Source organism: Petromyzon marinus, chromosome 39 (assembly GCF_048934315.1).
Source record: "Petromyzon marinus isolate PM22_M1 ecotype Great Lakes invasive population chromosome 39, UKy_Petmar_22M1.pri1.0, whole genome shotgun sequence".
Taxonomy (NCBI): domain Eukaryota; kingdom Metazoa; phylum Chordata; class Hyperoartia; order Petromyzontiformes; family Petromyzontidae; genus Petromyzon; species Petromyzon marinus.
This window is the reverse complement of record NC_133705.1, coordinates 6,037,831-6,065,625: the sequence shown is the minus strand read 5'-3', so window position 1 is coordinate 6,065,625 and position 27,795 is coordinate 6,037,831. Positions and strand designations below refer to the sequence as shown.

At 54.9% G+C, this 27,795-nt stretch overlaps 1 protein-coding gene across 1 annotated transcript; it reads right to left on the bottom strand.

The window, feature by feature from the left end:
* Positions 1-93: 93 nt before the first annotated feature.
* On the bottom strand, positions 94-26,629 carry LOC116950537 (uncharacterized). Its single transcript, XM_032968395.2, has 7 exons — positions 26,367-26,629; positions 21,966-22,098; positions 15,895-16,070; positions 12,887-12,958; positions 7,579-7,645; positions 5,013-5,069; positions 94-3,381 (listed from the first exon to the last, which is right to left on the bottom strand). Exons 2-7 carry the CDS (start codon positions 22,048-22,050, stop codon positions 3,131-3,133), a joined length of 708 nt encoding a protein of 235 aa, XP_032824286.1. The 5' UTR covers positions 22,051-22,098; positions 26,367-26,629; the 3' UTR covers positions 94-3,130.
* Positions 26,630-27,795: the final 1,166 nt, after the last annotated feature.

The following is a 27,795-nucleotide window of genomic DNA, read 5'->3' as shown; positions in this document are numbered from 1 at the left end:
CAAAGTTAAAATCCTGGCTCCGCCTCTGCCCACTGGGACTGTGTCCCGGACACCTTCACACACCTTGACGCACACCACCTGTAACGCCACCGATTACCACGATATAATATATTTATTTAATCCAGCCCGACACAAGCGATCATGACCGCCAACCACAGCTCCACGTTACCACTGCCACCGCCACCACCAGCAGCGCCACCAATCACTGGGCAGGATACGGCGTGGACACAGACGCGGGATGTGACGATGAGCGAGACTTGGGGGGGGGGAGGGGCAGCAGAGATCGCGTTCCGAAGGACGAGCACCCACCACCCTCGCCCCGCGGAGATGGAGCGATGAAAATTGAGTAAAATCACGGACGGTGGCATCACGGACGCGGTGGGGAGGCGTTCATCCAGCAGTGGATAGACCATGGCTGACAATGATGGATGATGATGACGCCCATCATTAACATTACCATTGTTAACGTCGCTGTAAACGTGACCATCGTTAACAGCGACGTAATAAACATCATTCGCTTCTGCGGCCGTCTGGAACGCTCTTCCCGTGACAGGAAACCACTGGAGCTATATACCCTTTTAAATCATCCACATTAAAGAAACTCATTTTGAAATATTTTTTTGTGTTTAGTTTGTCGTCCTTCGCCCCTCCCCCCACACCTCCAATTAGCACGATTGGCTACGTACGGTGCGAAAGAAAGTCAACATTCATCTGCCTAATGGTGAACAGTCCCTCGTCCGGTTTGCCGGAGGGGCAGGTTCAGAGTGGAGAGCGGTGGCGCAGCGGTTAGCGCACTGCGCTGCGAACCCGGCGTCCCGAGTTCAACTCCCACTCACGGCCAACGCCGGTGATGACGGTCCCTGGGCCTCCGTCCCCTAGGTCGACTCAGCCTCAAATGAGTGCCCGGTGCGGCGTGTCAACATCGCCGCTGGGGAGACAAAGGCGCCCGGGCGTGGTGCTGGCCACCCACCCCCTCGTGCGCCGTCCCGGCCTTCACAAGTGCTGCTACTCGCTGACAGCACTTGCCCCTACAGTCTGTTAACGCTACACGGGGTGAGGGGGGGGAGTCTTTGGGCTGAGGGGAGGAGGCGTGGGGGGGGTAAGAAGGTTTTTTGTTTAAAATCTCTATCCAAAAGCGCAGCCACCGGGTGGCGGTGCTGGCGCGCGCGTCCCTGGTGCGGTCGTGTTGTGGCCCGGTGAGAGCTCAAGAGGGCAGGGCAGAGTGAATGAGTGGGTGGGTGAGTGGGGTTGGCGAGTGGGTAGGTGTGTGTGTGTGGGTGTGTGCGTGGGCGAGTGGGTGGGTGGGCGAGTGAGTGGGTGGGCGAGTGAGTGGGTGGGTGTGTGGGTGGGCGAGTGAGTGGGTGGGTGTGTGGGTGGGCGAGTGAGTGGGTGGGTGTGTGGGTGGGCGAGTGAGTGGGTGGGTGTGTGGGTGGGCGAGTGAGTGGGTGGGCGGGCGAGTGAGTGGGTGGGCGGGTGGGTGGGCGAGTGGGCGGGTGGGTGGGCAAGTGAGCGGGTGGGTGGCTGGGCGAGTGAGCGGGTGGGTGGATGGGCGAGTGAGTGGGTGGGTGGGCGGGCGAGCGAGTGAGTGGGTGGGTGGGCGGGCGAGTGAGTAGGTGGGTGGGCAAGTGAGTGGGTGAGTGGGCGGGCGAGTGAGTGGGTGGGTGGGTGGGCGAGCGAGTGAATGAGTGGGTGGGTGGGCGAGTGAATGGGTGGGTGAGTGGGTGGGTAGGCGAGTGAGTGGGTGGGCGGGTGTGTGAGTGGGTGGGCGGGTGTGTGGGTGGGTGGGGTTGGCGAGTGGGTGGGTGAGTGTGTGGGTGGGTGAGTGTGTGGGTGGGCGAGTAGGTGAGTGTGTGAGTGGGGTTGGCGAGTGGGTGGGCGGGTGAGTGAGTGGATGGATGGGTGGGCGGGTGAGTGGGTGGGTGGGTGTGTGGGTGAGTAGGTGAGTGGGTGAGTGTGTGGGTGGGTGAGTAGGCGAGTTGGTGAGTGGGTGGGTGGGCGAGTTGGTGAGTGGGTGGGTGGGCGGGTGAGTGGGTGGGTGTGTGGGTGGGTGAGTAGGTGGGTGAGTGGGGTTGATGGGTGAGTGCATGAGTGAGTGAGTGCGTGGGTGAGTGTGTGGGTTGGTGGATGATTGAGTGGGTGGGTGACCGAGTCAAGTCAATTGTGTTTAACCAGGTGAGAACTCGCAGACCGGATGAATGAGTGGATTAATTAATATGTGGGTGAATGAGATGGTGGGTGAGTGGATCAGTGAGTAAGTAAATGATTGGGTAGATGGGTGGATGGGTGAGTGAGAAGGCGAGTGAATGATTGAGTGAGTGGGTGAGATGGGCGGGTGAGTGAATGAGTGCATGGGTGGGTTGGTGAGTGAATGAGTGCATCGGTGAACGAGTGAATGAGTGGTCGAATGCTTTTTGTGTTGTTTGTTGTCCTTCCCCCGCACCTCCGATTAGCACGGTTGGCTACGTACGGTGTGAAAGAACTTCATCACACACACACACACACGCGCGTCTACACATGAATGGTGCAGGCGAGTCACGTTGCAAGTTGGTTCCGTTTCAACCCGTGGATAACTCAAGAGACAGAGAGAGAGAGAGAGCGAGACCAGCACATAGCAGTCTCATTCCCCAGAGCCACGGCTCGCCCCGGACTACACCACCACGTTGCGTGCAGACACGACTTTTGAATTCCACTACAAAGTCACTCTCTCCCGCTCGGCGCGACCACGAATTGCCGGGCCGCTGCAAGTGCGCAGCATTCGCGAGCTGCCAACGGGCCCGAGTGAGGTGTCCGTGGAGGTTCTTCAGTTCAATTGGCATAGCGGGGGTCACCTCCGTCTCACCGCTGAACCACCCCCCGCCCCCCACCGCCCAACCCCAGGGTTCCAAGGACCAATCTGTCCACCACGGTACGGCTCAACACCGAGGGGGTAACCTCACCCCTCACGGAGGGGTTTCACTGCCGCAGGGTCCCCACCTGTCCTGCGTCGGGGCAGCGCCACTTGAACCCTCCCTCTGACCCCCCCCCCCCGCCCCCCAAAGGTGGCACCCCTACCCTCGGAACCTCGGAACCTCCGACCCTCGGACCCTCGGAACCTCCGACCCCTCCCGACCAGACCCCGCGCCCCGACCCATCAGCCGGCCGCCTTGTCGGGCGGGGTCCACGTGGCGCGCGTCTGCTCGCACGCGGCGCCCCCCAGGGTGCCGGGCCTCGCCGGGGTCCGGGGTGGCCCCTGGGCGTGCTTGAGCTGCGCGTCGTCGCCCCGGGTGCCGGGCGGGTCCCATCGCGAGCAGCCCTTCCAGAGCACCACGGCGACCAGGACCACCGTGGGGACGCCGATGACGAGCGGCACCACGATGAGCGCCGTGCGGGCATCCTCCGAGACTGCGGGGCGAGGTGGGGGGGCGGTGAGTGACCTCACCTCGGGGCCTCGCCCCTTCATCAAAGACAAAGGCCCCCCCCCCCCCGCGTGTAGCCTTCGCAGGCTGGTGGGGCAAGGGAAGGCCGGTCGAGGCAACCGCGCGGGGCGGCTGGCCAACACCACGTGTGCGAAGGCTTCGTTGTGGTTACTCGTTTGAGGCAGAGTCGATCTAGGGGAGGCCCAGGGCCAGTTCAGATGTTCGCTGTCAATTTGGCCGTGAGCGGGAATCGCACTTGAGTCGGTGGCTTTGTCGCACAGTGCGCTCACCACTGCGCCACCGCTCCTCCCATCACTCTGTCACCCACTGACACACTCACTGTCTCAACCACTCGCCCTCTCACCCAGTCACTCACCTTCACATTATCACTCACCCACTAACACGTTCACTCCCTCACTCACCCACTAACACATTCACTCCCTCACTCACCCACTAACACATTCACTATCTCACTCACCCACTGACACATTCACTATCTCACTCACCCACTGACACATTCACTATCTCACTCACCCACCGACACATTCACTATCTCACTCACCCACTGACACATTCACTATCTCACTCACCCACTGGCACATTCACTATCTCACTCACCCACTGACACATTCACTATCTCACTCACCCACTGACACATTCACTATCTCACTCACCCACTGACACATTCACTATCTCACTCACCCACTGACACATTCACTATCTCACTCACCCACTGACACATCCACTATCTCACTCACCCACTAACACATTCACTATCTCACTCACCCACTGACACATTTACTATCTCACTCACCCACCGACACATTCACTATCTCACTCACCCACTGACACATTCACTATCTCACTCACACACTGACTCATTCACTATCTCACTCACCCAATGACACATTCATTATCTCACTCAACCACTGACGCATTCACTATCTCACTCACCCACTGACACATTCACTATCTCACTCACTCACTGACACATTCACTATCTCACTCACTCACTGACACATTCACTATCTCACTCACCTACTGACACATTCACTATCTCACTCACCCACTGACACATTCACTCACCCTCATCCACCCCCTCACTCCCTGCCCCCTGTCGTGCCCCCCCACCACCCCCACACCCCAGCCGTGTGTCTGCGTGGTGGGGTCACTCACGGCACGTGGTGGGGTCACTCACGCCACGTGGTGGGGTCACTCACGGCACGTGGTGGGGTCACTCACGCCACGTGGTGGGGTCACTCACGGCACGTGGTGGGGTCACTCACGGCACGTGGTGGGGTCACTCACGCCACGTGGTGGGGTCACTCACGGCACGTGGTGGGGTCACTCACGCCACGTGGTGGGGTCACTCACGGCACGTGGTGGGGTCACTCACGGCACGTGGTGGGGTCACTCACGGCACGTGGTGGGGTCACTCACGGCACGTGGTGGGGTCACTCACGCCACGTGATGGGGTCACACACGGCACGTGGTGGGGTCACTCACGCCACGTGGGGGCTGTCACTCACGGCACGTGGTGGGGTCACTCACGGCACGTGGTGGGGTCACTCACGGCACGTGGTGGGGTCACTCACGCCACGTGATGGGGTCACTCACGGCACGTGGTGTTGCAGTTGAGGAGTCCTCTTGAGTCCACGCGCCGGGAGGACGCCACTGTGGGTGCAGCAGAGGGGGGGGGGGGGTGGTGAGGGGAGGTCATCGATGACAATCGGGCGGTGGTGGCAGCGGTGCAGTGACAACGCTTCACGCCTCACGGCAAGAACCTGGGTTCGATTCCCAGCTGGGGCGCTCCTCTCGCTCTCTCTGGAATCTGTGTGCGTGCGTGCGCGTGTGTGTGTGCACGTGTGTGTGTGCGTGCGTGTGTGTGCGTGTGTGTGTGCGTGCGTGTGTGCGTGTGTGTGTGTGTGCGTGTGTGTGTGTGTGCGTGTGTGTGTGTGCGTGTGTGTGTGTGCGTGCGTGTGTGTGTGCGTGTGTGTGCGTGTGTGTGCGTGTGCTTTCTCTCTCCCTCCTCTCCATTGGCTTCCTCTCACAGCTAAACCCCCCCACACGCACGCACAGTGGAACTGCTATCGAGCAATCCCCTGCAAATCATTCAACTTGGATCACACAGCGGCAGCGTTCCCCCGGTGAACACGCGCTATCCCAACAACAATTAGTTATTTAATCACAACAAATAATCAATTTTTATTTAAAGCTTTCGTGACTGCAGGGATTCATATTCTTGGTTCTTTCGGTAAAGTCACGTAGAAGGGAAACAATAAAAGAATACAAATATAAAACAATAAAATTCTCACGACGTTTCGACTGCAACACAAGCAATCATCATCAGGTGTGAAAACCACAGCAAAGAAAATTTTCTTGACAAACCACAGCAAGAAAATTTTCTTGCTGTGGTTTTCACAGCAGTCGAAACGTCGTGATAATTTTATTGTTATATATTTTTATTATTTTATTGTTTCCCTTCTACGCGACTTTACCGAGAGAACCAAGAATAACAAATAAATAGTCCCCACGACTAACGACGGCATTCGCCGGCCCTCTCATCCGGCAGTGGATTTTGTCTCGAGCGCCGCACATGTGCAGCGGGCCACGAGGATGAGGGAGGGGTGCCGCCTTCAGCTTCCTCGCTGGACACCGACGGCACCGTGGGGGGGACAGATCTCTCGGTCAGCACGGGGGCAATCGTCAGTAACCGTGTTGTCTCCTGTGATCACCGGGACCAGATCCCGGTCCCAAACAAATCCTTACGCCGTCACTCGAATGCAGACGCCAGTTCCTGGGCAGGCGGTGACCATCGTGGATGATTGAGTGGGCGGGTGAGCGGGTGGATGAGTATGTTGATGATTGAGAGGGTAAATCATTGGGTGAGTGGGTAATTGAGTGGATGAATAAGTAGGTATATGGGTGAATAAGAGGGTGGGTGGGCGAGTGGGTGCATGGGTGGATGTTTGGATGAATACGTGGCTGAGGAGGTAGATGATTGAATGGGTGCACGAGTTGGGTTGAGCGAGTGGCCGAGTTGGCGAGTGGATGGGTGGATTATTGAGTGGGCGAGCAAGTGAATGAGTGGGTGAGTGGGTGAGTGGGTGAGTAGGTGGACGAGTGGGTGATTAGGTGGACGAGTGGGTGAGTAGGTGGGCGAGTAGGTGAGTAGGATGGTGAGTGGGTGATTAGGTGGGTGAGTGGGTGAGTAGGTGGGCGAGTGGGTGAGTAGGTGGGTGAGTGGGTGAGCAGGTGGGTGAGTAGGTGGGCGAGTGGGTGGGTAGGTGGGTGATTGGGTGAGTAGGTGGGTGAGTAGGTGGGTGAGTGGGTGAGTACGTGGGTGGGTGGGTAGGTGGGCGAGTGGGTGAGTAGGTGGGAGAGTGGTTGAATAGGTGGGTGAGTGGGCGAGTGGGTGGGTAGGTGGGTGATTAGGTGAGTAGGTGGGTGAGTAGGTGGGTGAGTGGGTGAGTACGTGGGTGGGTGGGTAGGTGGGTGAGTAGGTGGGTGAGTAGGTGGGCGAGTGGGTGAGTAGGTGGGTGAGTAGGTGGGCGAGTGGGTGAGTAGGTGGGTGAGTAGGTGATTAGGTGGGCAGGTGGGTGAGTAGGTGGGTAAGTAGGTGGGCGAGTGGGTGAGTAGGTGGTTGAGTAGGTGGGCGAGTGGGTGGGTAGGTGGGTGATTGGGTGAGTAGGTGGGTGAATAGGTTGGTGAGTGGGTCAGTAGGTGGGTGAGTGGGTCAGTAGGTGGGTGAGTGGGCAGGTAGGTGGGTGATTGGGTGAGTAGGTGGGTGAGTAGGTGGGTGAGTGGGTGAGTACGTGGGTGGGTGGGTGGGTAGGTGGGTGAGTAGGTGGGCGAGTAGGTGGGCGGGTGGGTGAGTAGGTGGGCGAGTGGGTGAGTAGGTGGGCGAGTGGGTGAGTAGGTGGGTGAGTAGGTGGGCGAATGGGTGAGTGGGTGAGTGGGTGAGTAGGTACGCGAGTGGGTGAGTATGTGGGTGAGTACGTGGGTGAGCGGGTGAGTAGGTAGGTGGGTAGGTGAGTAGGTAGGCGAGTGGCTGAGTAGGTGGGTAAGTGGGTGAGTGGGTAGGTGAGTAGGTGAATAGGTGGGCAAGTAGGCGAGTGAGTGAGTAGGTGGGTGAGTGGGTGAGTACATGAGTGATCACGAGTGAGTGAGTGACGTCACTCACGAGTGACGTTGATCGAGGCTGCAGGACCCTGGGAGAGACAATCTCCGGACACGGACACCGGGAAAACCTGGCACGGACAAAAAGACAAATATATCGCCAAAACCGACTTGACGGGTAAGTCATCACGAGGGGGTGGCCAACACCACTCCCGGCCCCCTTTGTCTCCCCAAGGCTCATGTTTACACACCACACCAGGTACTCATTTAAGGCCGAGTCGACCTAGGGGAGGCACAAGACAGGTTCAACTATTCACAGTTGTTGTTGGTCATGCGCGGGAATTGACCTCGGGTCACCAGTTTCGTAGTGTAATTGTCGCTAACCTGCTGCGCAACCGCTCACCACAACAACAACAACAGTCGCCATTCGCTCTCCACAACAACAACAACAGTCGCCATTCGCTCTCCACAACAACAACAGTCGTCATTCGCTCTCCACAACAACAACAACAGTCGCCACTCGCTCTCCACGACAACAACAACAACAACAGTCGCCACTCGCTCTCCACAACAACAGTCGCCATTCGCTCCCCACGACAACAACAACAACAGTCGCCATTCGCTCTCCACAACAACAACAACAGTCGCCACTCGCTCTCCACAACAACAACAGTCGCCACTCGCTCTCCACAACAACAACAGTCGTCATTCGCTCACCACAACAACAACAACAGTCGTCATTCGCTCTCTACAACAACAACAACAGTCGCCACTCGCTCTCCACGACAACAACAACAACAGTCGCCACTCGCTCTCCACAACAACAGTCGCCATTCGCTCCCCACGACAACAACAACAGTCGCCATTCGCTCTCCACAACAACAACAACAGTCGCCACTCGCTCTCCACAACAACAACAGTCGCCACTCGCTCTCCACAACAACAACAACAGTCGTCATTCGCTCTCCACAACAACAACAACAGTCGTCATTCGCTCTCCACAACAACAACAACAGTCGCCACTCGCTCTCCACGACAACAACAACAACAACAGTCGCCACTCGCTCTCCACAACAACAGTCGCCACTCGCTCTCCACAACAACAACAGTCGCCATTCGCTCCCCACGACAACAACAACAACAGTCGCCATTCGCTCTCCACAACAACAACAGTCGCCATTCGCTCTCCACAACAACAACAGTCGCCATTCGCTCCCCACAACGACAACAACAACAGTCGCCACTCGCTCTCAACAACAACAACAACAGTCGCCATTCGCTCTCCACAACAACAACAGTCGCCATTCGCTCTCCACAACGACAACAACAGTCGCCATTCGCTCTCCACAACGACAACAACAACAGTCGCCATTCGCTCTCCACAACAACAACAGTCGCCACTCGCTCTCAACAACAACAACAACAGTCGCCACTCGCTCTCCACGACAACAACAACAACAGTCGCCACTCGCTCTCCACAACAACAACAGTCGCCATTCGCTCCCCACGACAACAACAGTCGCCATTCGCTCTCCACAACGACAACAACAGTCGCCATTCGCTCCCCACAACAACAACAACAGTCGCCATTCGCTCCCCACAACAACAACAGTCGCCACTCGCTCTCCACAACAACAACAGTCGCCATTCGCTCCCCACAACAACAACAGTCGCCACTCGCTCTCCACAACAACAACAACAGTCGTCATTCGCTCTCCACAACAACAACAACAACAGTCGCCATTCGCTCTCCACGACAACAACAACAACAGTCGCCATTCGCTCTCCACAACAACAACAGTCGCCACTCGCTCTCCACGACAACAACAACAACAGTCGCCACTCGCTCTCCACGACAACAACAACAGTCGCCACTCGCTCTCCACAACAACAGTCGCCACTCGCTCTCCACAACAACAACAGTCGCCATTCGCTCCCCACGACAACAACAACAACAACAGTCGCCATTCGCTCTCCACAACAACAACAGTCGCCATTCGCTCTCCACAACAACAACAGTCGCCATTCGCTCTCCACAACAACAACAGTCGCCATTCGCTCTCCACAACAACAACAGTCGCCATTCGCTCCCCACAACGACAACAACAACAACAGTCGCCACTCGCTCTCAACAACAACAACAGTCGCCATTCGCTCTCCACAACAACAACAGTCGCCATTCGCTCTCCACAACAACAACAACAGTCGCCATTCGCTCCCCACAACGACAACAACAGTCGCCATTCGCTCCCCACGACAACAACAACAACAGTCGCCATTCGCTCCCCACGACAACAACAACAACAGTCGCCATTCGCTCTCCACAACAACAACAGTCGCCATTCGCTCTCCACAACAACAACAGTCGCCATTCGCTCCCCACAACGACAACAACAACAGTCGCCACTCGCTCTCAACAACAGTCGCCATTCGCTCTCCACAACAACAACAGTCGCCATTCGCTCTCCACAACAACAACAGTCGCCATTCGCTCTCCACAACGACAACAACAACAGTCGCCATTCGCTCTCCACAACAACAACAACAGTCGCCACTCGCTCTCCACGACAACAACAACAACAGTCGCCACTCGCTCTCCACAACAACAGTCGCCACTCGCTCTCCACAACAACAACAGTCGCCATTCGCTCCCCACGACAACAACAACAACAGTCGCCATTCGCTCTCCACAACAACAACAGTCGCCATTCGCTCTCCACAACAACAACAGTCGCCATTCGCTCCCCACAACGACAACAACAACAACAGTCGCCACTCGCTCTCAACAACAACAACAACAGTCGCCATTCGCTCTCCACAACAACAACAGTCGCCATTCGCTCCCCACAACGACAACAACAGTCGCCATTCGCTCCCCACGACAACAACAACAACAGTCGCCATTCGCTCCCCACGACAACAACAACAACAACAGTCGCCATTCGCTCTCCACAACAACAACAGTCGCCATTCGCTCTCCACAACAACAACAGTCGCCATTCGCTCCCCACAACGACAACAACAACAGTCGCCATTCGCTCTCCACAACAACAACAGTCGCCATTCGCTCTCCACAACAACAACAGTCGCCATTCGCTCTCCACAACGACAACAACAACAGTCGCCATTCGCTCTCCACAACGACAACAACAGTCGCCATTCGCTCTCCACAACAACAACAGTCGCCACTCGCTCTCAACAACAACAACAACAGTCGCCATTCGCTCTCCACAACAACAACAGTCGCCATTCGCTCTCCACAACAACAACAACAGTCGCCATTCGCTCTCCACAACAACAACAACAAGAGCCGCCATTCGCCCTCCACGACAACAACAGTCGCCATTCGCTCCCCACGACAACAACAACAGTCGCCACCACTCCCCACAACAACAACAGTCGCCATTCGCTCTCCACAACGACAACAACAACAGTCGCCATTCGCTCTCCACAACAACAACAACAAGAGCCGCCATTCGCTCTCCACGACAACAACAGTCGCCATTCGCTCCCCACGACAACAACAGTCGCCATTCGCTCTCCACAACAACAACAACAGTCGCCATTCGCTCTCCACAACAACAGTCGCCACCACTCCCCACAACGACAACAACAGTCGCAATTCGCTCTCCACAACGACAACAACAGTCGCAATTCGCTCTCCACAACAACAACAACAGTCGCCATTCGCTCTCCACAACAACAACAACAGTCGCCATTCGCTCTCCACAACAACAGTCGCCACCACTCCCCACAACGACAACAACAGTCGCCACCCGCTCTCCATAACAACAAGAGCCGCCATTCGCCACTAATTGGCGGTGACGTCAGCACGGCGGTTGTGCCAGGCTGGGTGCACGCTCATAGCTCATCGGAAGAATCCGATGAGCTATGAAGCTCTTTTTCACGCATGTGCAGTCGGGCCACGGGCGCGTGACAACAACAAACACGACGGGAGTGCGAAGTGCAAGAAAAATAAACAAATCGCTCAAACGCAAACAAACACAACAACAAATCATCAACCATCCGACCAATGAGGTCGTTAACTTATTTTTCAGACTCTGCCTGGCTATCACAAATGATCGCTCAACCGAATTAACCCGAACAATCTCAATGCGCGATTCTAAACGTGGAGGGGGGAAAACCGGAGGGCCCGGAGAAAAAAATCCACGCGAACGCGGGGAGAGAGAGACACACACAAACTCCAAATAAACAGCAGCAGGTGTCAGGGTCGTGATCGCACCCACGACCTCCTGTACACCAGGCGAGGTAGTTAACATCTCCTAGCCACCGTGATGATGATGATGAGAGAGAGACACACGCACACTCCAAATATACAGCAGCAGCAGGCGTCAGGGTCGGGATCGAACCCACGACCTCCTGCATACCACGCGAGGTAGTTAACATCTCATAACCACCGTGATGGTGATGAGAGAGAGACACACAAACTCCAAATATTCAGCAGCAGGCGTCAGGGTCGGGATGGAACCCACGACCTCCTGTACACCAGGCGAGGTAGATAACATCTCCTAGCCACCGTGATGATGATGACAGAGAGACACCACAAACTCCAAATATACAGCAGCAGGCGTCAGGGTCGGGATCGCACCCACGACCTCCTGGGCCTGGAGTGAGCGGTCGTATGATGGGATATTTTTTTATCGGTATCAAAGTCCGAAAAATAAGCGGGGAGGGTGGAGCGGGAAGGGTAGAGGGATGAGGGTGGAGCAGGAGGGTGGAGAGGGATGAGGGTGGAGCGGGAGGGTGGAGCGGGAGGGTGGAGAGGGATGAGGGTGGAGCGGGAGGGTGGAGAGGGATGAGGGTGGAGCAGGGAGAGTGGAGAGGGATGAGGGTGGAGCGGGAGGGTGGAGCGGGAGGGTGGAGAGGGATGAGGGTGGAGCAGGGAGAGTGGAGAGGGATGAGGGTGGAGCGGGAGGGTGGAACGGGAGGGTGGAGAGGGATGAGGGTGGAGCGGGATGGTGGAGCGGGAGGGTGGAGAGGGATGAGGGTGGAGCAGGGAGAGTGGAGAGGGATGAGGGTGGAGCGGGATGGTGGAGCGGGAGGGTGGAGAGGGATGAGGGTGGAGCAGGGAGAGTGGAGAGGGATGAGGGTGGAGCGGGAGGGTGGAGCGGGAGGGTGGAGAGGGATGAGGGTGGAGCAGGGAGGGTGGAGAGGGATGAGGGTGGAGCGGGATGGTGGAGCGGGAGGGTGGAGAGGGATGAGGGTGGAGCAGGGAGGGTGGAGAGGGAGGGTGGAATGTGAGGGTAGAGGGGGAGGGTGGAGCGGGCAGAGTGGAGTGGGAAGGATTGAGTGGGGGGAGGGTGGAGAGGGAGGTTTAGACGGGAGGTTGGCGCCCGCAGGGTGGAGCACACCTCGATGTAGTATGTGGTGTTGAGCTCCAGGCCGCTGAGCTCCACTCTCAGCCGCTCTGACCCAGAGCCATCCTGCGGAGCCGAGAGGGCAAGGGGTGAATGATGGCGGCAGTGGTAGGGGTGGTGATGGTGCTCTGATGGTGGAGGTGGTGATGGTGAAGATGGTGGAGGTGGTACAGGTGATGGTGGAGGTGGTGATGGTGGAGGTGGTGCAGGTGATGGTGGAGGTGGTGCAGGTGGAGGTGGTGATGGTGGAGGTGGTGATGGTGGAGGTGGTGATGGTGGAGGTGGTGCAGGTGATGGTGGAGGTGGTGCAGGTGATGGTGGAGGTGGTGATGGTGGAGGTGGTGCAGGTGATGGTGGAGGTGGTGCAGGTGATGGTGGAGGTGGTGCAGGTGATGGTGGAGGTGGTGCAGGTGATGGTGGAGGTGGTGCAGGTGATGGTGGAGGTGGTGGAGGTGGTGCAGGTAATGGTGGAGGTGGTGCAGGTGATGGAGGTGGTGCAGGTGATGGTGGAGGTGGTGATGGTGGAGGTAGTGCAGGTGATGGTGGAGGTGGTGATGGTGGAGGTGGTGATGGTGGAGGTGGTGCAGGTGATGGTGGAGGTGGTGATGGTGGAGGTGGTGCAGGTGATGGTGGAGGTGGTGCAGGTGGAGGTGGTGATGGTGGAGGTGGTGATGGTGGAGGTGGTGATGGTGGAGGTGGTGCAGGTGATGGTGGAGGTGGTGCAGGTGATGGTGGAGGTGGTGATGGTGGAGGTGGTGCAGGTGATGGTGGTGCAGGTGATGGTGGAGGTGGTGCAGGTGATGGTGGAGGTGGTGCAGGTGATGGTGGAGGTGGTGCAGGTGATGGTGGAGGTGGTGCAGGTGATGGTGGAGGTGGTGATGGTGGAGGTGGTGCAGGTGATGGTGGAGGTGGTGCAGGTGATGGTGGAGGTGGTGCAGGTGATGGTGGAGGTGGTGCAGGTGATGGTGGAGGTGGTGCAGGTGGTGCAGGTAATGGTGGAGGTGGTGCAGGTGATGGAGGTGGTGCAGGTGATGGTGGAGGTGGTGATGGTGGAGGTAGTGCAGGTGATGGTGGAGGTGGTGATGGTGGAGGTGGTGATGGTGGAGGTGGTGCAGGTGATGGTGGAGGTGGTGATGGTGGAGGTGGTGCAGGTGATGGTGGAGGTGGTGCAGGTGGAGGTGGTGATGGTGGAGGTGGTGATGGTGGAGGTGGTGATGGTGGAGGTGGTGCAGGTGATGGTGGAGGTGGTGCAGGTGATGGTGGAGGTGGTGCAGGTGATGGTGGAGGTGGTGATGGTGGAGGTGGTGCAGGTGATGGTGGTGCAGGTGATGGTGGAGGTGGTGCAGGTGATGGTGGAGGTGGTGCAGGTGATGGTGGAGGTGGTGCAGGTGATGGTGGAGGTGGTGCAGGTGATGGTGGAGGTGGTGATGGTGGAGGTGGTGCAGGTGATGGTGGAGGTGGTGCAGGTGATGGTGGAGGTGGTGCAGGTGATGGTGGAGGTGGTGGAGGTGGTGCAGGTAATGGTGGAGGTGGTGCAGGTGATGGAGGTGGTGCAGGTGATGGTGGAGGTGGTGATGGTGGAGGTAGTGCAGGTGATGGTGGAGGTGGTGATGGTGGAGGTGGTGATGGTGGAGGTGGTGCAGGTGATGGTGGAGGTGGTGATGGTGGAGGTGGTGCAGGTGATGGTGGAGGTGGTGCAGGTGGAGGTGGTGATGGTGGAGGTGGTGATGGTGGAGGTGGTGCAGGTGATGGTGGAGGTGGTGCAGGTGATGGTGGAGGTGGTGCAGGTGATGGTGGAGGTGGTGATGGTGGAGGTGGTGCAGGTGATGGTGGTGCAGGTGATGGTGGAGGTGGTGCAGGTGATGGTGGAGGTGGTGCAGGTGATGGTGGAGGTGGTGCAGGTGATGGTGGAGGTGGTGATGGTGGAGGTGGTGCAGGTGATGGTGGAGGTGGTGCAGGTGATGGTGGAGGTGGTGCAGGTGATGGTGGAGGTGGTGCAGGTGATGGTGGAGGTGGTGCAGGTGATGGTGGAGGTGGTGGAGGTGGTGCAGGTAATGGTGGAGGTGGTGCAGGTGATGGAGGTGGTGCAGGTGATGGTGGAGGTGGTGATGGTGGAGGTAGTGCAGGTGATGGTGGAGGTGGTGATGGTGGAGGTGGTGATGGTGGAGGTGGTGCAGGTGATGGTGGAGGTGGTGACGGTGGAGGTGGTGCAGGTGATGGTGGAGGTGGTGCAGGTGGAGGTGGTGATGGTGGAGGTGGTGATGGTGGAGGTGGTGATGGTGGAGGTGGTGCAGGTGATGGTGGAGGTGGTGCAGGTGATGGTGGTGCAGGTGATGGTGGAGGTGGTGATGGTGGAGGTGGTGCAGGTGATGGTGGTGCAGGTGATGGTGGAGGTGGTGCAGGTGATGGTGGAGGTGGTGCAGGTGATGGTGGAGGTGGTGCAGGTGATGGTGGAGGTGGTGATGGTGGAGGTGGTGCAGGTGATGGTGGAGGTGGTGCAGGTGATGGTGGAGGTGGTGCAGGTGATGGTGGAGGTGGTGCAGGTGATGGTGGAGGTGGTGCAGGTGATGGTGGAGGTGGTGGAGGTGGTGCAGGTAATGGTGGAGGTGGTGCAGGTGATGGAGGTGGTGCAGGTGATGGTGGAGGTGGTGATGGTGGAGGTAGTGCAGGTGATGGTGGAGGTGGTGATGGTGGAGGTGGTGATGGTGGAGGTGGTGCAGGTGATGGTGGAGGTGGTGATGGTGGAGGTGGTGCAGGTGATGGTGGAGGTGGTGATGGTGGAGGTGGTGATGGTGGAGGTGGTGATGGTGGAGGTGGTGCAGGTGATGGTGGAGGTGGTGCAGGTGATGGTGGAGGTGGTGCAGGTGATGGTGGTGATGGTGGAGGTGGTGCAGGTGATGGTGGTGATGGTGGAGGTGGTGATGGTGGAGGTGGTGGTGTAGGTGACGCTTCTCTCATGCCCACGTGGCGATCCCCACGTGCCGTGGTCATGTGATGCTCACCCCGGGCGCGGTGGCGTTGACGCTGGCCACGTGGTCTCCGTGTGCCCACACCTGGTACCACGTGATGGGCAGCGAGGCTCGGGGGGGGCGCCCCCACGTGACCTCCAGCGCCCCCCCCCATGCTGCGCCCAGGGGCGCCGTGGCCAAGGCCGCGGGGGGGTCGCTCCACCCTTCCCCTGGGGGGTGGGGGGGTTAGAGACAGAGACAAAGATAAAGGTCCCCCGTGTAGTCTGCATGGGCTGCAGGGACAAATGCATCGCGGGGATCGCGAGAGGTGCCGATGCTCGGTGGGATGCCGTCATCCGGCACTGGATCGACCATGGCTGATGGTGGTGACGACGACGATGACGATGTTGTTGTTGTGTGGATTTACAAGTTTTACTAGCGCCGCAATTTCACTTCGTAGACGCGATACTTGCGGACTGGGAAACTCTCGCGCGTGTGTGTGACGTACATGTGTGACGTATCGGTGTGTGATGTACATGTGTGTGACAACTGTGTGTGACGTACATGTGTGTGACGTATCGGTGTGTGATGTACATGTGTGTGACAGCTGTGTGTGATGTATGTGTGTGTGACAGGTGTGTGTGATGTATATGTGTGTGACAGCTGTGTGTGATGTATGTGTGTGTGACAGGTGTGTGTGATGTATATGTGTGTGACAGCTGTGTGTGATGTATATGTGTGTGACAGCTGTGTGTGATGTATATGTGTAACAGCTGTGTGTGATGTATGTGTGTGACGTATCGGTGTGTGACGTATATGTGTGACAGCTGTGTGTGACGTATATGTGTGACAGCTGTGTGTGATGTATATGTGTGACAGCTATGTGTGATGTATATGTGTGTGACAGCTGTGTGTGATGTATATGTGTAACAGCTGTGTGATGTATATGAGTGTGACAGCTGTGTGTGATGTATATATGTGTGACAGCTGTGTGATGTATATGTGTAACAGCTGTGTGTGATGTATATGTGTGTGTCAGCTGTGTGTGATGTATATGTGTGTAACAGCTGTGTGTGATGTATATGTGTGACAGCTGTGTGTGATGTATATGTGTGTGACAGGTGTGTGTGATGTATATGTGTGTGACAGCTGTGTGTGATGTATATGTGTAACAGCTGTGTGTGATGTATATGTGTGACAGCTGTGTGTGATGTATATGTGTGTGTTTCAGCTGTGTGTGATGTATATGTGTGTGACAGCTGTGTGTGATGTATATGTGTGACAGCTGTGTGTGATGTATATGTGTGTATGACGTATCGGTGTGTGACGTATATGTGTGACAGCTGTGTGTGATGTATATGTGTGACAGCTGTGTGTGATGTACATGTGTGTGACAGCTGTGTGTGATGTATATGTGTGTGACAGGTGTGTGTGATGTATATGTGTGTGACAGGTGTGTGTGATGTATATGTGTGTGACAGCTGTGTGTGATGTATATGTGTAACAGCTGTGTGTGATGTATATGTGTGACAGCTGTGTGTGATGTATATGTGTGTGACAGCTGTGTGTGATGTATATGTGTGTGACAGCTGTGTGTGATGTATATGTGTGTGACAGCTGTGTGTGATGTATGTGTGACAGCTGTGTGTGATGTATGTGTAACAGCTGTGTGTGATGTATATATGTGACAGCTGTGTGTGATGTATATGTGTGTGACAGCTGTGTGTGATGTATATGTGTGTGACAGCTGTGTGTGATGTCTATGTGTGACAGCTGTGTGTGATGTATATGTGTGTGTCAGCTGTGTGTGATGTATATGTATGTAACAGCTGTGTGTGATGTATATGTGAGACAGCTATGTGTGATGTATATGTGTGACAGCTGTGTGTGATGTATATGTGTGACAGCTGTGTGTGATGTATATGTGTGACAGCTGTGTGTGATGTATATGTGTGACAGCTGTGTGTGATGTATATGTGTGTAACAGCTGTGTGTGATGTATGTGTGTGTGACAGCTGTGTGTGATGTATATGTGTGTGACAGCTGTGTGTGATGTATATGTGTGTGACAGCTGTGTGTGATGTACATGTGTGTGACAGCTGTGTGTGATGTATATGTGTGACAGCTATGTGTGATGTATATGTGTGTGACAGCTGTGTGTGATGTATATGTGTAACAGCTGTGTGATGTATATGAGTGTGACAGCTGTGTGTGATGTATATATGTGTGACAGCTGTGTGATGTATATGTGTAACAGCTGTGTGTGATGTATATGTGTGTGTCAGCTGTGTGTGATGTATATGTGTGTGACAGGTGTGTGTGATGTATATGTGTGTGACAGCTGTGTGTGATGTATGTGTGTGACAGCTGTGTGTGGGGAGCGGTAGTGTAGTATTGGTCGGCGCTACGCTGCGCTACGAACCTGGCGACCCGAATTCACTTCCCGCTCACGGCCAACACCGGTGACGATTATCTGAACTGGTCCCGGGCTTCCCCAAGGTCGATTCGGCCTCAAACAAGTACCTGGCGCGGTGTGTAAACATCGCCACTGGGGAGACAAAGGCGGCCGGGCGTGGTGCTGGCTACCCACCCCCTCGTGTGCCGTGCCGGTCTTCATAGGTGCTCGCTAACAGCACTTGCCCTGAGGCTGCACGGGTGATCTTTGTCTTTTTTTGCTGTGTGTGTGATGTGTACGTGTGTGGTGTGTGGTGTATGTGCGAATGTATGTACAGGGGGGCGCAGTTGTTGAGAGAGTGGAGGCGTTCCCATACCTGAGCAGTGTGCTTATGACCAGCTCCGGTCTGACAGCAGAGGTCTCACTCCGAATCATTAGAGCGGCATTATCTTTTCATAAGCTGCATAATGCTGTGTGGAAACTACCTGGTCTGTCGCTCCACACATAGCTTTGGGTCTTCTCGGCCACAGCCATCATAATGCCCTCCCTCTTCTCTCTACCTGCGAAAGGTGGAGCCTTCTGAAGGAACATTTGCGCTGGGTCAAACACGTACAGACTGGCCTGCCTACGATCCATCCTGGGATTAACCAGGCCGGATTGTATGAGGAGCTCACAGATCCTTGAAAGATCTGGACACATTTCCATCAGTGAGGTCTGCTGCGTTGGCTGGTTCATGTAGCCCACATGGCCAGCCAGTGCATGGCCAAAGCAGCTTCTGTTTGGCCGGATAGAGGGGACTAAACGGACGACGGAACACAGACGAGAGAAGAGATGGAGCTGATGTGGTACAGTAGGATATGGAGATGGAGCAGAATTGACCGATGATTGGTAGCAGCTGTGTCAAGGAGGAGGCTCGTGAAGGACGCCACAGGGCAGGGAAAGACAGTCGCCCTCCAGCAACAGCGGAGAAGCGACGCTCACAACAATGAAGAGAGCGCCGGGCGGCTAAAACGCAGAGAGAGTTGGCCCAGTAGGGGGCACAGCTGGTGGATCTGCCAGTCATCTCAGTTCAGTCAACCCATGGCACCTGGGTCTGTCCCGTGTCCCCCTGACAGCGAGCCTTGGATACTTCACGTGGCCTCAAGGTGCACCTAGCCTGGCACAAGCGCCGCCGTGATGTCACCGCCACTTAATGGCCAACGGCGGTTGTTGATAAACAGGTCTGTGTGTGAGTTGGTACAGGTGTGTGTGAGTTGGTACAGGTGTGTGTGAGTTGGTACAGGTGTGTGTGGGTTGGAACAGGTGTGTGTGTTGGTACAGGTGTGTGAGAGTTGGTACAGGTCTGTGTGAGTTGGTACAGGTGTGTGCGTGTTGGTACAGGTGTATGTGAGTTGGTACAGGTGTGTGAGTGTTGGTACAAGTGTGTAAGTTGGTACAGGTGTGTGTTAGTTGGTACATGTGTGTGTGAGTTGGTACATGTGTGAGCGTGTTGGTACAGGAGTGCGAGTTGGTACAGGTGTGTGAGTGTTGGTACAGGTGTGTGCGTGTTGGTACAGGTGTGCGAGTTGGTACAAGTGTGTGTGAGTTGGTAAAGGTGTGTGTTGGTACATGTATGTGTGTGTTGGTACAGGTGTGCGAGTTGGTACAGGTGTGTGCGTGTTGGTAGAGGTGTGTGAGTTGGTACAGGTGTGTGTGAGTTGGTAGAGGTGTGTGTAAATTGGTACAGGTGTATGTGCGTTGGTACAGGTGTGTGAGAGTTGGTACAGGTGTGTGCGAGTTGGTACAGTTGTGTGCGTGTTGGTACAGGTGTGTGTGAGTTGGTACAGGTGTGTGTGAGATGGTACAGTTGTGTGCGTGTTGGTACAGGTGTGTGTGTGTTGGTACAGGTGTGTGCGTGTTGGTACAAGTGTGTAAGTTGGTACAGGTGTATGTGAGTTGGTACAGGTGTGTGTGAGTTGGTACAGGTGTTTGTGAGATGGTACAGGTGTGTGTGTTGGTACAGGTGTGTGCGTGTTGGTACAGGTGTGTGCGTGTTGGTACAGGTGTGTGTGAGTTGGTACAGGTGTGTGCGTGTTGGTACAGGTCTGTGAGTTAGTACAGGTGTGTGTGTTGGTACAGGTGTGTGCGAGTTGGTACAGGTGTGTGCGTGTTGGTACAGGTGTGTGTGTGAGTTGGTACAGGTGTGTGTGTGTTGGTACAGGTGTGTGTGAGTTGGTACAGGTGTGTGTGAGATGGTACAGTTGTGTGCGAGTTGGTACAGGTGTGTGCGTGTTGGTACAGGTGTGTGCGTGTTGGTACAAGTGTGTAAGTTGGTACAGGTGTATGTGAGTTGGTACAGGTGTGTGTGAGATGGTACAGTTGTGTGCGTGTTGGTACAGTTGTGTGCGTGTTGGTACAGGTGCGTGTGTGTTGGTACAGGTGTGTGCGCGTGTTGGTACAGGTGTGTGTGAGTTGGTACAGGTGTATGTGAGTTGGTACAGGTGTGTGTGAGTTGGTACAGGTGTGTGCGTGTTGGTACAGGTGTGTGCGTGTTGGTACAGGTGTGTGTGAGTTGGTACAGGTGTGTGCGTGTTGGTACAGGTCTGTGAGTTAGTACAGGTGTGTGCGAGTTGGTACAGGTGTGTGCGTGTTGGTACAGGTGTGTGTGTGAGTTGGTACAGGTGTGTGTGTGTTGGTACAGGTGTGTGCGAGTTGGTACAGGTGTGTGCGTGTTGGTACAGGTGTGTGTGAGTTGGTACAGGTGTGCGAGTTGGTACAAGTGTGTGTGAGTTGGTAAAGGTGTGTGTTGGTACATGTATGTGCGTGTTGGTACAGGTGTGTGTGTGTGTTGGTACAGGTGTGTGTGTTGGTACAGGTGTGTGTGAGTTGGTACAGGTGTGTGTGAGTTGGTACAGGTGTGTGAGAGTTGGTACAGGTGTGTGCGTGTTGGTACAGGCGTGTGCGTGTTGGTACAGGCGTGTGCGTGTTGGTACAGGCGTGTGTGTGTTGGTACAGGTGTGTGTGAGTTGGTACAGGTGTGTGTGTTGGTACAGGTGTGTGTGAGTTTGTACAGGCGTGTGCGTGTTGGTACGGGTGTGTGTGAGTTAGTACAGGTGTGTGTGAGTTAGTACAGGTGTGTGTGAGTTGGTACACGTGTGTGCGTGTTGGTACATGTGTGTGAGTTGGTACTGGTGTGAGTTGGTACAGGTGTGTGTGAGTTGGTACAGGTGTGTGTGAGTTGGTACAGGTGAGTGTGTGTGAGTTGGTACAGGTGTGTGTGAGTTGGTACAGGTGAGTGTGTGTGAGTTGGTACACATGTGTGCGTGTTGGTACAGGTGTGTGTGAGTTGGTACAGTTGTGTGCGAGTTGGTACAGGTGTGTGTGAGTTGGTACAGGTGTGTGCGTGTTGGTACAGGTGTGTGTGAGTTGGTACACATGTGTGCGTGTTGGTACAGGTGTGTGTGAGTTAGTACAGGTGTGTGTGAGTTAGTACAGGTGTGTGTGAGTTGGTACAGGTGTGTGTGAGTTGGTACAGGTGTGTGTGAGTTGGTAGAGTTGTGTGCGTGTTGGTACAGGTGTGTGCGTGTTGGTACACGTGTGTGTGTGTGAGTTGGTACAGGTGTGTGAGAGTTGGAACAGTTGTGTGTGAGATGGTACAGGTGTGTGAGTGTTGGTACAGGTGTGTGTGAGTTGGTACAGGTGTGTGCGTGTTGGTACAGGTGTGTGCGCTAGAGGTGCAGATGGAGCTCACCTGTCGGGCAGAGTGAGGTGAGTGTGAAGTGAGCGCAGATCAGGGCGCTCACCAACGTCACCTGGCCCCCCAGTAGCGCCCGCATGGTGCGGGGGGGGGGGGGTGATGGATGGGGGGGGGGGCTCACCCGCACCTGGAAGGGGAGGGGAGCGATCAGGTGAGCTGGGTGGTGAGAAGGTGGTGAGCGGTGTGGTGAGCTGGGTGGTGAGCTGGGTGATGAGAAGGTGATGAGAAGGTGATGAGTTGGGTGATGAGAATGTGGTGAGCTGGGTGGTGAGGATGAGCTGAACGGTGTGGTGAGGTGAGCGGGGTGAGGAGGAGGAATGAGGTGAGCGCAGGTAAGGAGGTCAGCGGGATGGTGAAGAGGAGGAGGTGGTGATGGTGAAGATGAGGTGGTGGTGAAGAGGTGGTGGTGGTGATGATGGTGAAGAGGTGGTGGTGATGGTGAAGAGGTGGTGGTGATGGTGAAGAGGAGGTGGTGGTGGTGGTGGTGGTGAAGAGGAGGTGGTGGTGATGGTGAAGAGTAGGTGGTGATGGTGAAGAGGAGGTGGTGGTGAAGAGGAGGTGGTGGTGATGGTGAAGAGGAGGTGGTGGTGGTGATGGTGAAGAGGAGGTGGTGGTGGTGGTGGTGGTGAAGAGGAGGTGGTGGTGAAGAGGAGGAGGTGGTGATGGTGGGGGTGAAGAGGAGGTGGTGGTGGTGAAGAGGAGGTGGTGGTGGTGATGGTTAATAGGAGGTGGTGGTGGTGAAGAGGAGGTGGTGATGGTGGTGGTGAAGAGGAGGAGGTGGTGATGGTGGTGGTGAAGAGGAGGTGGTGGTGGTGGTGATGAAGAGGAGGTGGTGGAGAGGAGGAGGTGGTGGTAATGGTGAAGAGGTGATGGTGAAGAGGAGGAGGTGGTGATGGTGGTGGTAAAGAGGAGGTGGTGGTGGTGGTGGTGAAGAGGTGATGGTGAAGAGGAGGAGGTGGTGATGGTGGTGGTGAAGAGGTGGTGGTGGTGAGCGCGGGTAAGTTGAGAGCGCGTGGATCTGGGATGCTCGTACACAGCGTGACCCACACCCGGACTCGAACCCGGTCGGGCCCGTCTAACCGGACCCCACGCACCTCCGGGGATACGAGCAGGGGGGGGGGGGGGGGCTGGGGGCTGGGGGCTGGGGGTGCATGGGGAGTGGAGAGAAGTCACCCAACCGGTGTCAATCCAAGTGCCGAGACAAGAGATGGGAAGCGTTCAGAGAGAAGGAGAGTTAACGGAGAGAGAGAGCGGGAGAGAGCGTCCCTAAAACTGCGCTTCCGCGGATTTCCACGTCTGAAAACACCCTGCGGAGTCGGCGCGTCCGCAGATTTCCATGTTTGCAAAAAGCCTGCAGAGACGGCGTTTCCGCGGATTTCTGTTTACAAAAAAAACCCAGGAGGGATAACGCTTCCGCGGATTTCTATCTTTCCAAACACCCAAGAGAGATGGCGCTTCCGCGGATTTCTATGTTGACAAACACCCAAGAGAGACGGCGCTTCCGCGGATTTCTATGTTGACAAACAGTCGCTGCTGGGGACTGTAATGAGACAAACACCACAACCACTACAACCACCACCACCACTACAACCACCACCACTACAACCACCACCACTATAACCAAACCACAACCACCACTACTATAACCACACCACAACCACCACTACTATAACCACAACCACCACTACTATAACCACACCACTACTACCATAACCACACCACAATCACGACTACTATAACCACACCACAAGCACCACTGCTATAACCACAACCACCACTACTATAACCACACCACAATCACGACTACTATAACCACACCACAACCACCACTACCATAACCACAACCACCACTACTATAACCACACCACAACCACCACTACCATAACCACACCACAATCACGACTACTATAACCACACCACAACCACCACTACTATAACCACACCACAACCACCACTACCATAAACACACCATGTCGCCATACTGGCGACATGGCCCAGCCAACGTAGCCTTGCCTCCCGGAGGGACTCCCACTGATGGGGAATGTGTCCAGATCTTTCAATCACACAAACACAATCACACAACACACAATCACACAATCACACAAACAATCACACAAACAAAATCACACAATCACACAAACAATCACACAAACAAAATCACACAATCACACAAATAAAATCACACAATCACACAAACAAAATCACACAATCACACAATCACAATAACACAATCACACAAACACAATCACACAAACACAATCACACAATCACACAAAAAAAATCACACAAACAAAATCACACAATCACACAGACACAATAACACAATCACACAAACAAAATCACACAATCACACAAAGACAAAGATTCTACGTATCGCTTTTATAAGCTGTTGCGGCAAGTGCTGTTAGCGAGCGCCTTTGAAGGCGGGCACGGCACACGAGGGGGTGGGTGGCCAGCACCACGCCCGACCGCCTTTGTCTCCCCAGTGGCGATGTTTATTACACACCGCAGCAGGTACTGATTTAATGCAGAGTCGACCTAGGGGAGGCCCAGAACCGGTTCAGACAATAGTCACTGATGGTGTTGGCCCGAGAGCGGAAAGCGAACTCGGGTCGCCGGGTTCGTAGCGCAGCGTAGCGCTAACCGGTACCGCTCGCACACACACAATCACACACACAATCACACACACAATCACACACACAATCACACACACAATCACACACACAATCACACACACAATCACACACACACAATCACACACACACAAAATCACACACACAAAATCACACACACAAAATCACACACACACAATCAATCACACACACAAAATCACACACACAATCTTACACACACAATCACACACAATCACACATACACAATCACACACACACAATCACACACACAATTACACACACATAATCACTCACACACCCTCAATCACACACACAATCACACACACAATCACACACACATAATCACTCACACACCCTCAATCACACACACAATCACACACACAATCAATCACACGCGCAATCACACGCACAATCACACACGCACAATCACACACACACAATCACATACGCGCGCGGTGCAGAGCACTGTGCGCGGTTGGATTCGTTCTGCAGTGAACAAGTCGCTCCGCTCGGTATCAACCCTCATCATCATCATCACCATCATCACCACCACCATCATCATCACCACCACCATCATCATCATCACCATCATCACCACCACCATCATCATCACCACCACCACCACCATCATCACCACCACCATCATCATCATCACCACCACCACCACCATCATCATCATCACCACCATCATCATCACCACCATCATCATCACCACCATCATCATCATTACCACCATCATCATCAGCACCATCATCATCATCACCATCATCATCATCACCACCATCACCACCACCATCACCACCACCATCATCATCACCACCATCATCATCATCATCACCACCATCATCATCAGCACCATCATCACCACCATCATCATCACCACCACCATCATCATCATCATCATCACCACCATCATCATCATCACCACCATCATCATCATCACCACCACCATCATTATCATCACCATCATCATCACCACCATCACCATCATCACCATCATCATCACCACCATCACCACCACCACCACGCGGCGCGTGATGAGTGATGGGTGAATGGTGATGGGTGATTAGTGATTGGTGATTGGTGATTAGTGATCAGTGATGGGTGATTAGTGATGGGTGATTAGTGATTAGTGACTAGTGATGGGTGATTGGTGATTAGTGATGGGTGATTGGTGATTAGTGACTAGTGATGGGTGATTGGTGACTAGTGATGGGTGATTGGTGACTAGTGACAAGTGATGGGTGATTAGTGACTAGTGATAAGTGATTTGTGATTAGTGATTAGTGACTAGTGGTGGGTGATTAGTGATTGGTGATTGGTGATTAGTGACTAGTGATTGGTGATTAGTGACTAGTGACTAGTGATTGGTGATTGGTGATTGGTGATTAGTGACTAGTGATTGGTGATTGGTGATTGGTGATTAGTGACTGGTGATTAGTGACTAGTGATTGGTGATTGGTGATTGGTGATTAGTGACTAGTGATTAGTGACTAGTGACTAGTGATGGGTGATTAGTGATTGGTGATTAGTGATTGGTGATTAGTGATTAGTGACTAGTGATGGGTGATTAGTGATTGGTGATTAGTGATTGGTGACTAGTGATGGGTGATTAGTGATTGGTGACTAGTGATGGGTGATTAGTGACTAGTGACTAGTGATTAGTGACTAGTGATGGGTGAATGGTGATTGGTGATCAGTGACAAGTGATGGGTGAGACAGCGAGAGAGAATTCGCAACACCTGACCAGAACTTGGCTCACCTCGTCTCCACGGGAGCCGCGTCTCCTCCTCCTGGTCCCTGGTCCGGGCCCCCTAGCCCCTGGGTCCCCGAGTCCTGAGTCCCTGGGTCCCCTAGCCGCTAGGTCACCTAGTCCCGGTTCCCTGGGTCCATAGTCCTGGGTCTCTGGGTCTCTGGTCCCTAGTCCCGGGTCCCAGGGTCCCAAGTCACTGACCGTGGCTCTTTAGTCCCTGGGTCCCTGGTCCTGGGTCCCCGCAACAGTGGCCAGGTGAGCCGCATTGCTCACCTGTGTGACGTCATCACCCTATTCCCCCCGCCCCCTCCCCCGCCGGTGTGCCCCGCCCCCGAGCACAGGTGTGTGTGTGACCACGTGGCCACGGGCTTGACGCGAGACGGAATGCCTTACGTAATCCTATACTCTGCACAATCCCCTACAACGCACTGCACAGCACTATACACAATAACATACAGCACGTAACGCTACACAATACCCAGTGCACAGTACAATGCAGCACTATGCAATACCGTACAATACTGCACGTAATACAATAGAATTAAATGCTAAACATAATACTACAGAGAACAATACGATGCACAATGCTATGCAAATCACAATACAATTACAGTACACGCATTGTACCCCGCGAGATATCTCCGTTGCTGAAGAGGGAGAGGTCCCCAACTGAAAGGTCAAAAGTTCACAGCCTTCGTTGGGGTCGGGAGATGACTCAACCCATCATCGCGCCCCTCCCACCCGGGGGGGGGGTCGATAAAACGAGTACAACTTTACGGGTTGTACGAATGGACTCGCCCACGCTCCCCCCCACCTCTCCCTCACCCGCTATTGGAATTTCCATCACTGTCAGACGAAAGTTGCTCTGGCTTTTGAGCCAAGAGCCAATGGAGCGGATGGAGGTTTTGTTGAATCTTTGCTCGGCTCTGGGTCGAGTGAGTTGGAGACCAACTCCATTGAGCTGGAGACCAACTCGACACGCAGCCCTCAATGGCATGTGTGTGCGTGAGCGTGCGTTGCTGAGTGTGCGTGCATGTGTGTGTGCATGTGTGCGTGCATGTGTGTGCGTGAGTGTGCGTGCATGTATGTGCGCATGTGTGTGTGCATGTGGGGGGGGGGGGGGCATAGGTGATGCATCAGCCACTTATCTCAGTCAGTCGACCCGTGGCACCTGGGTCTGCCCCGTGACCTCCTGCCAGCGGGCGTTCGACACTTCACGTGGCCTCAACGTGCACAGAGCCTGGCACAAGCGTCGTGGTGACGTCACGCCACTTTGTGGCGAATGGCGGTTGTTGTTGTTGTGTGCGTGCGCCCTTAATCCAAAATAAAATAGGGCGACGTTTCAGACAAAGACGTGTGAAATATTTGTAAACATAGAAATCCGCGGAAGCTCCGTCTCTCCTGGGTGTTTGGAAACGTAGAAATCCGCGGAAGCTCC